Source organism: Martes martes, assembly GCF_963455335.1.
Source record: "Martes martes genome assembly, chromosome: 4".
In the NCBI taxonomy this organism is placed as follows: Eukaryota; Metazoa; Chordata; class Mammalia; order Carnivora; family Mustelidae; genus Martes; species Martes martes.
The window spans coordinates 101,139,746-101,156,358 of NC_137891.1; the positions used below are offsets into that span (position 1 = coordinate 101,139,746).

The following is a 16,613-nucleotide window of genomic DNA, read 5'->3' on the forward strand; positions in this document are numbered from 1 at the left end:
ATGAATTATCAATGTACATCCCACACACATCCACCAGGGAAGCAAAGACACTCCTCCTACACATTACTTTGTTTTTTAATCTTCCAAATGGTGTAGGATGCTTATTACCTTAATAAGTGGAAAATCATTGAATACAGCACGTATTCTCTCCCATAGCTAAAACTGACATCTCCTAGGAATGAGTGAGGAAATGCAGCTTTATTCATCTGTTAAGATATGTTAAATTATCTCTCACCTCTTTGTTATCTAAGGGATGTCTAAGACCATTAAAGAAATGTAACCTGCACTGCTAAGGCATTTCATTGAGGAAAAAACAATTCAGAATGACCTTGGTACTCTGTTGAGAGAAAATTTCCCTCTCCTGAGAAAACTCCAGTAGTGTTCTTGAAATGCAGGGAAAAAGACCAAAATGGTTTCTGATACAGTAACTGTATGTCCTGGTTTACCCCTAACTCTCCCAATTTATCCCTTTTGTCCTGGCATAGTTATTAATCACTACCCTTTCCTCTCAAAAGATCCTGGTTTGGACAGAAAATTGCATGTTTACCCTAGTTTTAGGATATTTCTTACATGACCATGACCCTTCCTCTAATGTCTAGGACAGTTCCCATTCATGCCTTTCAGGTGGAATCTTGGTTCTATAAAGGAAGAATGACCCCCCCCCCCCAAAAAAAAGCTGAGCCTGTCCATACACCTTCAGAAGTTACAAAATTCATTAATGTGTCTCCTAGTCTTACATTTGTGTTCTCACGTCCTTTCTCTCTGTTTCATGCATTGCCTTCTTCAACACGCTGCTTTCTTCTATAAAACATCAGAGATAGGTCAAGCAGTGCCACTGTAAGAATATTTTCATATGTAGAAACATTTAATATTTCTCAGTGCTTGACTGTGTGAAAACAAAGTGTGGTATATTTTTCTTTTCAGTTCAGAGGAACTTAAGGTCATGCTACTCACTAAATGGGACTCTCAGGTTGAGAAATCCCTCAAATTGCAAACATTTATGAAATAGTCACTCCGTATTTGCATTCTCTTGTAAAAACTGACATGGTTCTGGATTCAAAGAATTCAGTCCAGTAAAGGAGAAGACCGTGTAGACCAATAACGACCTCCACGATACAGTGTACTACAAACAATCTGGAAAAGTGTCAGAAGAGGACAGGGTGAGATTAACTTGCGCCTGCAGAGTGAAGATGTTTTTATAGAAGAGATGAGAGAGTAGGAATGTGTGAGCCAAGCTTTGGGGGAGGAATAAATGAGAGGATCAATCTGTACGACGGACCCTGTGTCGGTTTGGTTCTAGGCGCTGGTCAAATGCCTGTGACGAGCTATCACTGCTTCTCTTGAACGCTGCTTGCCGTAGATGAAGACCATGTGCTCTTTTTCTGACTAATGTGAATCGACAGTTCACCATTCTTATAGCTGTAATCTTCCAGCTTCCTGATTTTTATCTTCAGCTCTAGTTTTGAAGGACCATCATAGAGCTCTATCTCTGGCCTCTCCCCTGCATTTAGATTTGTTGCCTTTACAGAGGTCTGATTTTACTTTTTAAAAACAGTCACCCTTGTCTTTTCCTCTTCTGAGGCTTCTTTGGTGTAGGGCTCCCCCCACATACCCGTACATGTTGTACTAAAGTAGCAGTGCAGTGCAGTCATGTAAAAAGGTCTGGCTAGGCATGCAGTCCCCAAATATCCTGCTTATTTTCTTGTACCTCAAGGTCATGCTTAAAATAAATAAGGCACTCTGAGAATGCAGTTGAATGAGACGAACACTTCATTCCAGCCTTATGGCTACTGTGTTCTCATCACCCTCCAATCTGTGACTCTCCTCCCTCTGTTACATCCTTCCTGCCTCCTAGTTAGACTAATTCCTATAAGCTCTTTTATCTTCTGTATACATTTTTTTCCATGATAGTCTTGGTCCATTGACTTTATGGTTCCCCTCTGTATAATTGTCATCTACAACCGGGTTATCTGTTTGGGTGGCTTATGTAATCACCTCCATCCTTGGCAGTTTGACTCAAGTCTTTAACTCCCGTGGTCTCCTCTTCACCCACTCCCCAGGCAAGCCCTGTAGACTCTAGTGCCACAATATCTCTAGTACCAGTTTCCCCTCCTCCCTTACTGTGATATAGTTCTCTAATGATACTCTCACCTACCACACCATGCCCATCTACAAGCCATCTTGCACACTGATGTCCGTTTCCTTCTTCTAAAGCACATAACTACATCACTGAAACCCCCTCACCACTGATAAATTCAAATGTCTCAGTCACACTGGTTCCCTGCCACCTTTTAGCTCCATGTCCCTCCGTCCTCCTCTATGAGTCTAATGCTTGTGCAGAGAGGCAGTACCAAGCTCTGAAGTTATAACATCTGAATTTGAATTCTGGTTATGTCACTTGCTGGCTCTGTGATCATGGGGTGATCATTTAACTTCTCTATGCCTCATTTTCCTCACCTATAAAATGGGCATAGTAATTGGGCCTACCACAAAGGATCATTGTAAAGATTATGAAATGCTCAGAGTGGTGTATAGAGTAAGCATGCACTAAGTATAAGCCATTATTAGACTCTACTTGTGTTTCCTATGCACAACCTGTATTTTTATACCCCTGTCCCTTTCTCATGCTTTATTTTGTTTTCAAAATGTTCTCCTCCATTTCCATTTCTATATGTTCACACCCCACACATTTTATATTCACGTGCCCCCCCCCCCCGCCATGTAGCTTTCAGGCAAACCCCTAATACTGAAAATATCTTTCCAATTTCCATAGCCTCTCCTCTGCACCCAACAATATTTAGCTCTTTTCACTATGTATTAAAATTATGTGTATATGTATCTTCATTCTGAGAAGATTGGGGGGAGACAGGAAATGATTTCTGAATTCTTGCATTTTCCTAAGTGTTTAACCAAATTAATATTAGATACTGTATTTGTTGAATAAATGCATCTTCTACTTGTTCATTTACCTTTTTCCTGATACGCAAGTGCGATACAGTTCTTGAACCTTGCCCAAATGAACATCTTGTCCATGCTTGGTTATTTGCTTTCCCTCTGTCTGAATCCCACCTTTCCTCTTCTCTTTTCTGTTCTTTTTACCTTCCTCTAACCCTTCCCCCTTTCCTGTTACACTTCCTCTCTCTCTTTCCCATACCTCTCCCGCCTCTTCCCTTTTCCCCTCCTTCTTTTCTTTTTCCTCCTCGTCCTTTAATTCTGGATTCCCACTTTATAAAATTTTCTCCACAAACTCATAGCTAAGCTCCATGGGCACAAAAGGATGCTGTTTCAAGAGGGAAATATTTGCTGAACATTTTTTTTTGTTACTTTTCTTTGTCAAAAATAATTGAGCATGTAATATCCAGTCATAATGCTATTTACTCATCTTAGCTACTGAGAGGAAGCAATGGTTAAATAACAAATAAAAATAAACCCAATTTTTGGACAAGAAGAAGTCATAAGAACTTTTTAATTACACGTTCTAATTGCTGTAGTGTGTTTTGAGTATAGTTTGTCTTTTTGCAAAAGGGAAATAATTGTAGGGTTAGTGTCATAGTGTCATAAGGTTTTGTGTATGTTTGAAGTAAAACAGAATGTTACATTGTTTCAGGTATGCAGCATAGTGATTGGACAGGTACATATGTTATGCTGTGCTCACCAAAAGTGTAGCTGCCATCCATCACCATACAACACTATTACAATACTGTTGACTATTCCCTCTGCTTTTATTCTGTACCTAAATTCCCTGTACCTTTTATTCTGATGACTTATTCTTTCCATAACTGGAAGTCTGTATCTCCCACTACCTGTCACCCCTTTCATTCATCCCCTCAACTCTCTTCCCTTTGGGAATGACCAGTTTGTTCTCTGTATTTATGGGTCTGTTTCTGCTTTTTGTTTTTTCACTTGCTTTTTTAGATTCTGCATACACGTGAAATCATATGGTATTTGTTTTTCTCTGTATGACTTTTTTCATCTAGCATAATACCCTCTGGACCCATCCATGCTGTCACAGATGGCAAGATCGCATCCATTCTTATGACTGAGTACTATTTCATTGTATGCATATACCACATCTTCTTTATCCAGTCATCTGTCAGTGGACACTTGGGTTGCTTCCATAGCTTGGCTATTGTAAATAATGCTGCAATAAACATAGGGGCACATGTATCTTTTTGAATTTGTGTTTTTGTTTTCTTTGTGCGAGTACTAGTAGTGAAATAACTGGATCATATGGTACTTGTATTATTTAATCTTTTGAGGAAACTCAATACTGTTTTCTGCAGTGGCTGTATCAATTTACATTCCCTGATGAGGTTTTTTTGTTTTGTTTTGTTTTGTTTTGTTTTAAGAAGAATTTGTTCAAAGGTCTCCAAGAATAAATTCTTATTTTTTTGTCCATTTGGTGTTTAGGTTTTCCTAAAAATGTGCTAATTTCTTCCCTCTCTTCTCACTTACAATGTCATTTTAACTTACAATCCTTTCCTCCAACATCTTAACTGTCTTTACTTGATCAGCACCCTGTCATTTCTCCTAAATCTGAAAACTATTTAAAACATCATCATGTTGTTTTCCATTTCCACAAGTCTTGAAATGTCTCCTGTCTTGTTGGAGGAATGTTCTTATGAGTTCTCTTAAAGATGCAAATAGTAACCATTTAAATCACATTTCTAATGGTGAGCCTGCACAAAACCAATGTATCTACTTGTATTAGTGAACATAAAAGAGAAAGATTAAATACGCTGTTATCTCTATATTGGATGGAGGGATATAAAGTTAACAAGATGGAATGGTAGTTTGGGAAGTCAAACTTGAATCCTTCTTTTATAATTGTCATCTGAAACAACACGTAAAGTTTAATAATTTTAAAACCTCTTTGCTTCTGCTTTCTTTCCTCAACCATAGTAAGTTAATGTTTAGGACTGGATAAAACATGTAAATAATTCTGCGGATCCTGATTAACAACACTATGTACAAAGCATTATGAGATTATCATTTGTGGTAAATGGGTTCTCAAAACTGATATTTGTTTTTTCCTAATTTAGGGTAGAAATTTAGCATCTGGAGAAGTTGGATTTTTTCCAAGTGATGCTGTTAAGCCTTGCCCATGTGTAAGTATGAGTATTTTCTTTCCATTTTTTCCTGGTTTTGATGCTGTAATGAATTGTGCAAGAATGTACAAAGGATATGGTCTTATCACTCAATAATTTTATTAATGCTTTCTGGAGGGATCATATAATTTCAAGTTGAAATACATGGTCAATGTTACTGTAATTCTAAAATCTTCATGATTCCATTGTCAGAAAATAGTTTTAATTGATACATGCAAGGAGAAAATTCAGCTTAGTAGAATTTACAAAATTAAATTGTCTACAAGATGTTAAAAGGAATAAATCAAAGCTACAGATTAGGTGCAATTTCCCCTTTTCCCATGGAGGTGAGACTGGTAGGTTCTAATCTATTCCTAGTCATTTAGGGCTATAGAGAAATATTATACTTCCCCTGGAATATGTGAAAGCGAAATAGCATGAAGTCCACAAATCCTTCAACCAAATCTCGAAATACATTTTTCTGTGCTTTAGTTTGTCATTACTATTTAATGTCATAATGACATTTTCTGAAAACATCAAACACATTAGATAGATACAAGGAGAAAGAATGAGCATTCACTCAAACGTTATGGATGAATATAACATAAAATGTACTTTCTGATGTTTTATTAGATTTATAAATCTCTGTTTAAGGTGACATTATTTTATCGTAAGTTGATGTTTAGGGTAGATTTTTCTATGAAACTTTTGAAGTTCTTGATTTGAAGTAAATGAAATTCCTTTACTAATATAGTAGAGTTGATGGTTAAAAAAAAAACAACCACCACAAAACTCCTATATTTTACTTCTTCCTTAGATTTACAAACTGGGCATCCTCTTCAATCCTTTTCAATCCTTTCAATTCAATTCATCCTTTCAATATTATAAATGTCTGCCATCCTTGATTTTAGAATGTAGTCTGTAAATTAATTTACCATACTCATTCCAGCTTCATTAATTTTAGAAGCAAAGGGAATCAAAAAGAATTTGCTGTTCTATTGGTTCTGTGATCTAATGTCACATGTTCTTATCTAATAATCTTAGAAAATTGTTGAACCTTGATACCACTCTTATTTAATTATGTAAGCAAAATGAGTTTTTAGTTAGTTTTCTGTAATTTGTATGAACAAGATTCAGGCTCCCTATGCTTAAAACAATGATATTCATATGTAGGCAGGAAGCAGGAGATTATACATTCTAATATTAAGATGTTTGGGAACCAAAAGACATCAAATGAAGAACATTAAACATTTCATATATCAAGTTATGTTATCTTTTTATAGCCTCTTGAATATGGCATAAAATGTACATTTGAAGTTTTATTTTAGGAAAATTCTGGCACATGGCAGGTATTTAATACAATTGTTTGTATGAATGAACAAAGGTATGAAAAAGGAAGCAAAATTTCCTAGCTGAACCTAGGTAATTAACAGTAGTAGATACTAATTATATCAGCTTACAGCAAATGGTATTTGGTGACTTAGTTACTAGAAGGAAAACCATGTTCAGAATTTTAAGCTGGTAAGGACTTAAAAAGGAATACATAATTATGGGTATGAATACTAACTAAATATGATTGTTTTACAGTGCAAAGTTAACAAATAGTTATTAAAATTTTAGTGCTTAATGAAATTATAGATTCATTTGTTGGTTTAGGATAAGTTAAGTGAAGATAAATAGATGGAGAGATTGGAAGGGAGGATATGTTGAAGGAGTTTGGAAGATGGTGTCTTCTTTGACCCTGGGACATATTGTTTATCAGGGCCCATGAGTAGTGTGGAATATTCCATTCTGAACTCAAAAGTTATTCTCCAATATATGTTGTGCCAGTCTTACAAAAGTTCTGAAGTATATAGTTAGAAAATTAGAACTGAGGAGAATGCAGGAGGAATATAAATGAGACAATTTCATTTCTGGCAATATGGTGACTGGAGACAAAGCCTGGAGCCACAGCACAGTGCAAACTTGGGTAACTCTTTGTGACTCCAGAAGTCCTCAGTGGGTGAGCAGGAAGAAAGCAATTCCACAGAAGATATGTCTATCTTCATCTTGGATCTGAGTTGGAAAGAAAAAAGAGAGCAATCTCCCCTAAGAATTTGTAGCTTTAGATCCAAAAACCATCAAGGAGTGGGGCTGAAATTGATACCAGCTCTGTAACTGCAATAATTCTAAGCTAGAAACAGTTTAAAATGATTCCGTGTTGATTGTGTCTCCAGTACAAATACAGATTGTCTCTGGATTGGAGCCTCATTACGCACAGTCCTTAAAGAATTTCTATGGATAAAGTCCTAGGGACTTTATCACAGTATGGGATTTTCACATTCATGATTAAACAAACCATCTTAAGCAAAGTTCAGCAGAAAAAATAAAATTCAGAATTAGATACACAAAAACAGCGAATATTGTAATTATCAGGTACCAAGATCAAATTTTTTTATTTAATATGGTTGAAGAAATAAAAAAGAATAAAACTCTAAGAAGAGAACAAGCCACTTTCCAAATTTCTTGGATGTATTTCACAAAGAATCAGGCAGAGTAAATGAAATGAAAACCTTAATGAAAACATTACATGACATATTAGACACAGTTGTTTAGAAAATTGGAAGACAAATCTGAAGAAACTTCTCAGTGAGTAGTTCAGAGAAATTAAGAAGTGGAAATCTGAAAGAGAATGAAGTGATAAAGTTCAAATGCATGTTGTTGAAGGAGAGAAGAGAGATAGTGTGGAAAAACAATTTTCAAATAAATAATGGCAGAGAATTTTCCAGAACTTATGGTAAAACTAATCTCAAGAGTCAAGAAAAGTGTATAAAATTAATCAACACCTACACACATTTTAGTTCATTTCAATGGCAGAACATCAAAAACAAGGAGAAAATATTAAAACCAACCTTAAGGAGAATACAGATTACCTATAAAGAGTTGATGACTTGACTCATAGCTAAACAGCAGCAATAATGGAGGCAACAAAAGTTTTCACTTCTGGTAGTTGCCAAGTAGCCCCTATTGGATCATACTTCCTGCAGAAAACAGCTACAAACTCTGGGCAAGATAGTAAAGCATCAACAGTCTGAAGGCATTGGCTAAGGGAAGAGTTGACACTCAGTGAAAGAGGATGACTCTAGGTTAGCTTCTTGGTTTGGGGGCTGGCTGAGGACAGACACTGGGCTGCACCATGCAGGGTAGTTAAAATTCAGAGAGAAACCTCATAGTATCCCTAGCTTGAAGAAGCAGAATGTGGAGCTTGAAGGAAACTTCAAGCTTGAAGTGGAGCAGGAAGCCTAAAATCTTAGAAAGGAAAGTGTCAGAGAGGGAGGGACCTTAAGTTCTGTGTGTAAACTTTGCCTCAGTTTGGCTGCTGGGTGCAGACTCCCAAAGTGGCTCAGTTTAGGCTAAAAGAACAAAACTGAGAATTCATCTGCCTCTCACCACAGGGGAGGTAGTTTGCTGTTGGAGTTCAACCAAGTTAACTGCCTACTTTAAGAAAAATCACACTCTTTCTAGAAGCATCATGGAATTCAGAGCTTCTACAGCATATTATTCAAATTGTCCAAGATACTACCCAAAGCTACTCAATATGTAAAGGAGGAGGAAAACACAGACTATACTCAAAAGGAAAAGCAATCAAAGGAGAATGACCCTGAGATGTCCCAAATGATGTAATTAGCAGGGAAAGATTTTTTAAAGTAGCTATTATAACTATGCTCAAGGACATAAAGGAAAGTATGTTCATAATGAATGCACAGGAAACCTCAACAGAGAAATAGAAACTATTAAAAAGAACCAAATGGAGATTCTATAGTGTGAAACTTTAATATTTCAGGCAATAAGAATGATATGTTCAAAGTTTTGGAAGGAAATTAGTCAACTTAGAAATCTATCTTTCCTCTGTAGGGATGAAGTAATGACATTTCTAGACAAACAAACACAGAAAACTTAACCTCTAACTGTCTGCTCTAACTCATGTAAGATGTACTTCAGGAAGAAGCACATATCTTACATATATTATTTTATATGCATGCTCTATATCCAGTAAAATATTTTTTTTTAAACTGTGTGACTACAGCCAAAGTTTAACAATGTAAACAGCCTGTGATGAAGGCAGGAAAAAGGCATTAGGGAAAAATGATCAAAGATGAGAACACAGTCAAAGATAGGAAAGCATACAGAAGAAAAGTCTGTATTGTTTTATATAAGAAAAGCCCAAAAAAAGAAGTGGGGAGGGCCCATAACAGATGGAGAAGGATAGGATCCCACCCTCAGTATAGGGATCAGTGCCGAGAAGATAGTCCTGGCACTTCACCTATCAGAATATATTCACCAAAGAGTGAGAAAGCTCTGAAAGGACATCAGACTGAAATAGCCTGGGATATTGGTTCTGCTCTAGAATGTTCTATCACCCTTCATTTTTATGGATCTTTCAGCTTTCAACATAGAATATGTTGAAGTTCTTTTCCCTTCTCTATCCCCTCTTTGTCTTATTGGTTTTGTTTTGTTGTGTTGTGTTTGCTTTTTTGTTTCAGCTCTCTAGGGAGAAGGATTGATTTAGGAATAAGTATGCATTTAAAGAATACAAAGTGGGAGAAGGAAGGAGGAAATACTTTTCCATCAGATTTCTGAACCTATGTATATCTTCTAAAGAGAAATTATTGACAATTGATTTCTATTTGTGAAAACAAAATGGTATAAGAAAATATTTGCAGGATTTGAATGGGTGTAATACACTCTAAAATTATTTTCTGTGTATTAGGATTTTACATGGTGGTGAAATTAAATATGTGATCCATAAGATAAAAATATTTAAATACTAATAACTTTGGAGATGCTCTGACCAGAAAGATAATTTTATTATATATAACTATTAATCTGGAAGGTCAAAATACTAACAGCCCATTATGAAAACTGACATAGCTAAGAGATGTATTTACATTGATCAGAACTCTGTTACAAATTAAAGGTAACAGAGATTCATGGAAAATTTCTAAATACAAAACAAACTATTCATACTCCTTGTCTTTCCTTAAGAATCTATAAGCTTTGTTCTCCTCTAATAGTATGTATTTTGTTATTCTTGGAATATTGGTGTACCTTCTTTGGCTTTGTTCATTTTCTAGTTATAATCAGCAACTAGAAATTTTTTTCTTTTTCTTTATTTGCACAGCAAATGTAACATTGTTCTCTTTTGCAAAGCTCCATAGGAGAAAAGGGAAAAATGAATATTTCCCATGAGTTTTCATCAATAAAAGGTTTGCCAGTTGGTAGACTTCAAAATCAGAGGTTAGAATTTGTGACACAAAATAAGAGTCTACATCCAGTATGTATTTTTACTTTGCCTGTTTTCTGGGAAAGCAGAGTGCTATTTGGGTTTCCTAACATTTTCATTTTAATTTTTTGTGGTAGGATTAAACTGCCTTGAAAATAAATACCAAAAGCTTCCAATTCATATTTTTCCTTTTATCTCTCCTCTTGGAGGTACAGTGGTGGTAAAATGAATGAAAGAATGAATTAAAGTGAAATGAATTATTTTCTACTTATCTGACATATACTATGATTCACTCTGTATAAAACGGTGAATGGATAGTTCCAGGACTGTGCTATTTAGGGTTTTATAGAGCTGAGTCAGCGCAACTGAATTAATGATTGATTCCTAAAAGCTTCCCTTAAGTAAACTTAATCTATTTTTTTGGCTTTTTATATCCTAGGTGCCCAAACCTGTAGATTATTCTTGCCAACCCTGGTAAGTATTAAAAATGTTTATGCAGCTAAGTTGAAATACCATAACCTTAGCTCGAGGATGCCTTAAATATGGAGGTAGTAAACCACCTTCCATTTCTATTTGTCCTGGCTAAAGGTGTTTTCAGATACGACAAAACACGATAATGAATTTATATATCGCTGACCTTTCCATAACTTCATCAGAGTGGGGGGTATGTGTGTGTGTATGCATGCACACACCTGACTGAATTCAAAGTTGTAACAGTCACAGAAAGGAATGGATCATAGGCAAATATGTATCTTATATTTTGAAAGAGTAGATTTCATGAAACAGAGAAAAAAATATATGATTACATTGTCTAAAACTAAAAATTAGCCCAGAAAGGATAGTAGATCCTAAATTGTAACGTGAAAGGAGCAAGATGTATCCATGTCTCACGTTCTGGATCTACATGGAGCCCACTTATCACTTAGAGGCTAACATTATCACTAATAGAAATAAGGAAGCAAAGGGGATGGTGATTATTACTTTTTGGACATGATGAGTTTAAGGGGGAGTGATATCTTCAACTGGAAAAAGTCTGTTTAGGATCCAGAATAGTGGTGATCATAGATGGTAATGACTAATATATACCAAGCGCTTACTATGTGCTTAGTATTTTACGTTTTATTTCGTTTTGTGTTGCAACATCTCTATGAGGAAGGTTGTTATTATCTTTACAGATGAGGAAACTAAGGTTAAGGCCATGCAAGTAGTGAGCAGTAGAGCTGGGATTCCAAGTTATGCCATCTGTACATTGCCATATTGCCTCTCTAAGTATGAAACATGGGCTTATTTACTTATTGATGTTTGTTTCCTTGAATTTTATGTTTGGCTCCTCTTAAAAGGACTGCATCTGTTTTATTTTCTAGATAAGAAGTATAGGCATACAAATTAGATATCAGTATATGTATATAAATGAGATATTCTGAGAGTTTATAGTACTAGTTTAGTTTGCAGGTGTAGATAGAACACCTGAAATGTCTTGTATTTTTAAAGTGTTCTTGGGATGCCCAGGTGGCTCCATCAGTTAAGCATCTGCCTTCAGCTCAGGTCACGATCCCAGGGTCCTGGGATTAAACCCCACATGGGCTCCTTGTTCAGCAGGGCGTCTGCTTCTCCCTCTCTCTCTGCCTGCCACACCCGTTCGTGTGCATTCTTTTTCTCTCTCTCTGACAAATAAATAAAATCTTTTAAAAAATTAAAAAAAAAAGCATTCTGATTATTTTCTATTATTTCCTATTTCCTAATATATAGTATTATATATTTGGTTATTATATAATTTGGTATTTGGTTATAGTATTCTATAACCAAAGCATAGAAAATGCCCAGTTGTTATAGGACTACACTCTCCAAAGTATGGAATTCTTCCCATCAGCCCCCTTGCTCTCCCCAACCATCCCGTCTGCCCTCTGTAGGTATTACCGGCTTTCTCTGACCTCCCTGAGCTTGCTGAAGAAATTATAGCAGGCTTTGATAGAACTGGGAAGCTTTGCTACACTTTTACTTAGTTAAAGATAAATATGAGGTCAGAACCACATGGAATTAAAAACCATGTTCTTGACAGGAATTAAATTTGGAGAATAGAGCTGGTAGCAAGGATAATCAAAGGGAACACCACCAGGAGCTGATAAAATCATGAGAGTGTGGTGATCAGCTTCCTTCTCTTCTTTTAGTATTTTGCACCTAACTAGGCATAATAGTTGTAAGGGTAATGATTTTAAAGATAAATACTAATGCCACAAACTACATGGATTTCATGAAATAAACTGAAAAGAAAATAGAAAAAAAGAAATAAAAAGAAGAAAAAGAAATAAACTGAAAAAGAAAAAATAAACTGAAAAAAACTAATCTCCTGTGCCTTGAATGGTTCCCAGGTACAGGAGATTAGTTTTTGAACACTTTGTTTTAAAATGCACTCTTGTAGATATGTAAAATTCTATTGAAAATATGACTTAGAATAGTATTGTTCCTAATGATGATAAAAATCAAAGTGTCCAGATAAGGGAAGAGCCTTGAAGACAGGAACAAATAAAGATATTTCATAGTAAAATTTTTAAATTGCTTTTTTTTTTCTCTTGAGCAACTTAGTTTATTCACACTAAACAGACAGTTTCATGGGAAATGCTTTCTGCTGGGGGACAAAATGGTCAAGAATATCAGAAATGGAAACTTCCAGTTTTGGAAATACTACACTGTTTAGAGAAAATGATGCTGAATGATGACATGTGGTTCTCAAGTCATCAAGAAGTTGGATATCCACCAACTGCATTGTCTATTCATTGTATCTCCATTTAAAAACAAGTTACTCTCACAAGGTAAACTTTGTCTCTTGGGTAGAATCAAGGTGATTATCTTCATTTGCCTGGGTATGGAATTCTAGGTGAGAAACTATTTTGCATCTCAGATTTTCAGGCATTGCTCTATTGTCTTCTATCTTCCAACTCAATGCCATTCTGATTTATTTCCTTTCTTTCTCTCTCTCTCTCTCTCCCTCCTTCCTTCTCTCCCTCCCTTCCTTTCCAAGAGAATAAATCTACACCTTTATTTATTTACTTTTCAGTAAATCTAAATCCTTTAGGGGTACAGCATTGAACGGATTCTGTGGCCAATGCCTTTAGTAGGAAGGTTGCTTTGGAATTTGGCACGAACCATGTCACTGTTTCCATGAGCATGAGTTACTTTTCCCCAGATTAGTCTGGTTTTGTTCCATTTGCCACCAAGAGTCACTGTGTTGTTCTCTGTTTTGTACACATAAGCACATCTCTGCCTAGAATTCAGTTTCATCTTGAGCATAAACACCTTCAATTTTAAGAAGAGCTGTGTGCTTCCTCTGGTTCTGGAGGCCCCACTTTCTAGACAGCAAAAACAGCCTTGGACCGCAGCCTTCCAGACATATTTGTTGATTTAGGAGTCCTCTTCCCAACAGGCCTCCACAGGTTCCAAGATGGTGGAAAGAGACCATTCTGATTTCTGATTCTTTGTATGTAGTCTGATTGTGTGTGTGTGTTGGCAGGGGTGGGGGAGGTACACATGCTGCAGGCAGGGGTGAGACATGGGGCTTAAAACTGGGGAACTATCTGAAAATCCATATGAAGAACAGGATGCAGATGCCAAGATTCCTACCCCATTCTTCAAATAGTCAGACAACTTACTTTTCCCTACTATAGCAGGAGACAGTGGAATTAGAAGGTTTATCATGTGGAAAAACTGAGCCATGTAGGGCTTACACTTAGAAAGAGCAATGCCAGCAGAGATTGAGGGAGATGCTATGCTGTGGAGTAGTCAAATTAAGGAAAGTCTACACACTGACTGATGATGATCCCCAGGTCCTTTATATAGCTCAGTTCCAATACTGTGACAGCTGGGTCTAATACACACAGACTATCCTCTCATTGCATCCAGACAGGAATCTGGAAGATTTTTCTCTAAAGGAACTGAATAGACTCGGTTAAAAAAAAAAAAAAAATCTGACAATCATTTGGGTATTATCCAGCCCCATGAATCACATTCTTGCCAAATGATTATGTTCCTACCCAGTGAGTCTGCTTTGGTGCTCCCTACCCCCACTGAGATGCCTCTCTCCCAAATATAAACAGACAACAAAGAGTAACTAGGCATTTGAGAAAAGCCTTGAACTAGAGAGCAAATAGAATAAATGGGGAAAAGAAACAAGGAAAAGGCAGACATTAGAATGAGCAGAAGAAAGATTTACTTTTTAAGCCTTTAATTTATATTCTCAGAATTAAGAGATGACAATACCTATGGAAGTGAGCTGGATGTTTTATAAAAGGAAAATCAGAGAACAAGAAAGAGCTCTTCTAAATTACATATTAAATAGTAGAGTTGGAAAATAAAGTTGAGCAAATCCTCCAGAAAATCAGAGAAATAATTTGATAATATGGAAGAAAAGATAGGGAAATTAGACAGTTGATCCAGGAGGCACAACCTTTGTTTAGTGGGAACTCAAGAAAGAGAAAACAGAGCAGCAATTGTCAAAAAAATAAGACAAAAATTTCCCAGAACTGAAGGATATATGGCTCCAAATCAAAGATGCCACTGAGAACCCAGGACAGTATTGAAGTAAAACATATGGCATTTAACTGGAAGGCACGTTATCATGAAATTTTACAATAGAGAGCAGAGTCTAAAAGCTTCCAGGGAGGAAAAAGAAGTCAGATCACATACAAAGAATCAGAATGGTACTCAATTGCCAGTGAGAGGAAAATTTGAATGTCTCAAAATCTGAGAAGGAAAGTAATTTCTCACCTAGAATTGTATACTCAGACAAATTCTCAATTAAATATCAAGTAAAATAAAAATGTTTTTCTGGTTTGGTGGCTTTCTGAATATTATAACCCATGTATCCACTTATAGGAAGCTGAAGGATGAGCTAATAAACCAATAAAGAGGGAGATAGAGAATCCAGGGAATGAAACCAATGGGATGTCCCAAGACTATAATAATTCAGCAGGCTTAGAGAGCAAGTAGTAGTGACTAGACCAAGAGGGTCTGGAAGAAATGAATGTCTCTATAGAAAAAAATTGGACAGGTTCAGTATATGGTGTTGAGAAGTGTATTACTCAGGGGTTTATCATTCTCTTGGAGAATTTGGAGAGAATTTGCAAGACAAGATTAAGCGAACAAAAACTTGAGGAATTGTTTTTTGGATGTCGGATGTTTTTTGACTATGAAAATGTGACAAAACTGGGCCAGATGATGGCTTGGCTTTGTAGAGATTATGGAAACAAGAGTGAGGAGAAGCACCATGAAGGAATGAGCATGAATGGAGAAGAAAATCATTTTCCTTCCTGATATCTAAAATTAACAAATTAAGAAATTGTAGTTTGATTATTTAGAAATATGCAAGCACAGATTTAAAAAAATAGATAAAATGCTTGAAAGGGAACTTGGGATAGAAAACTAAACAGCTGGGGTAATGCTACTTTTTCATTATTATTATAGCACGAGTTGACTTTTAGAAGCTATGTTCATGTGTTACTTTGACAAAAATGCATATACTATATACTAATTGCAGTAGGTGCCATGGAGAGATTAGAATAGTGTAATAAGAATAATGGAGTGAAGTGTAAGATGCAGGACAATATTCTTCAGATGAGATGGTCAGAGAAGGTCACTCTAAGCTTGAGTGATGGTGAAGGAATGTATGTGGATTGGGTGAGTGTTGTACAGGCAGTAACAGTCTGTGGGAAGACTCTCAAGACCAAAAAGAAGCTGGTGAATTCCTGAAGCTGAAAGAAGGTTGGAGACTAGTGAGAGATAAAATGGAAGTGTGATCAGAACATCCCAGGTACTAATAGTTTGTAGGTTATCATAAATGCTTTTATCCCAAGGTACCATCTGCATAAAATGCCCTTGCCTCTCCTTCTATACTTGCTAGAAATTTCACATGCCCTCCTTCAACAAACTTTTGTATCTTAAATAAGCATTTAGTATAAATTAAAAGTGGGTATTTAGTATAAATTAAGGGTGGGTACTAGGGTAACTGAATTACCCTCGTCTATGTGTGAATCAGAGAATTTTCTGGAATACTAATTCGTGAAGTTTTGAAATACTAATTCATGAGTTTTGAGATGTGCAATTTTTCCCTTTAACTTCCATTGCCCAAAATCTCTGCTATATTTTGGCATTAAATGTAAAACATGTATTTGATGTGAAAGGGTCACTATAGAGTATCTTAACATTGGATTTGGGCCATTGATTATTACTGTTAATGTTATGGAATTTGGGTATGTTTAAGGTGAAGATAG

General features: G+C 36.1%; 1 protein-coding gene across 2 annotated transcripts in view; it reads left to right on the plus strand.

Annotated features, from left to right (window-relative positions):
* VAV3 (vav guanine nucleotide exchange factor 3) overlaps positions 1-16,613 on the plus strand; it is a 363,312-nt gene that overhangs the window by 316,285 nt on the left and 30,414 nt on the right. For both annotated transcript variants that reach the window (XM_080800645.1, XM_080800646.1), the window contains exons 21-22: positions 5,043-5,108; positions 10,790-10,824. In XM_080800645.1, coding sequence (XP_080656771.1) covers positions 5,043-5,108; positions 10,790-10,824 — 101 coding nt within the window. The remainder of the gene's footprint in view (positions 1-5,042; positions 5,109-10,789; positions 10,825-16,613) is intronic.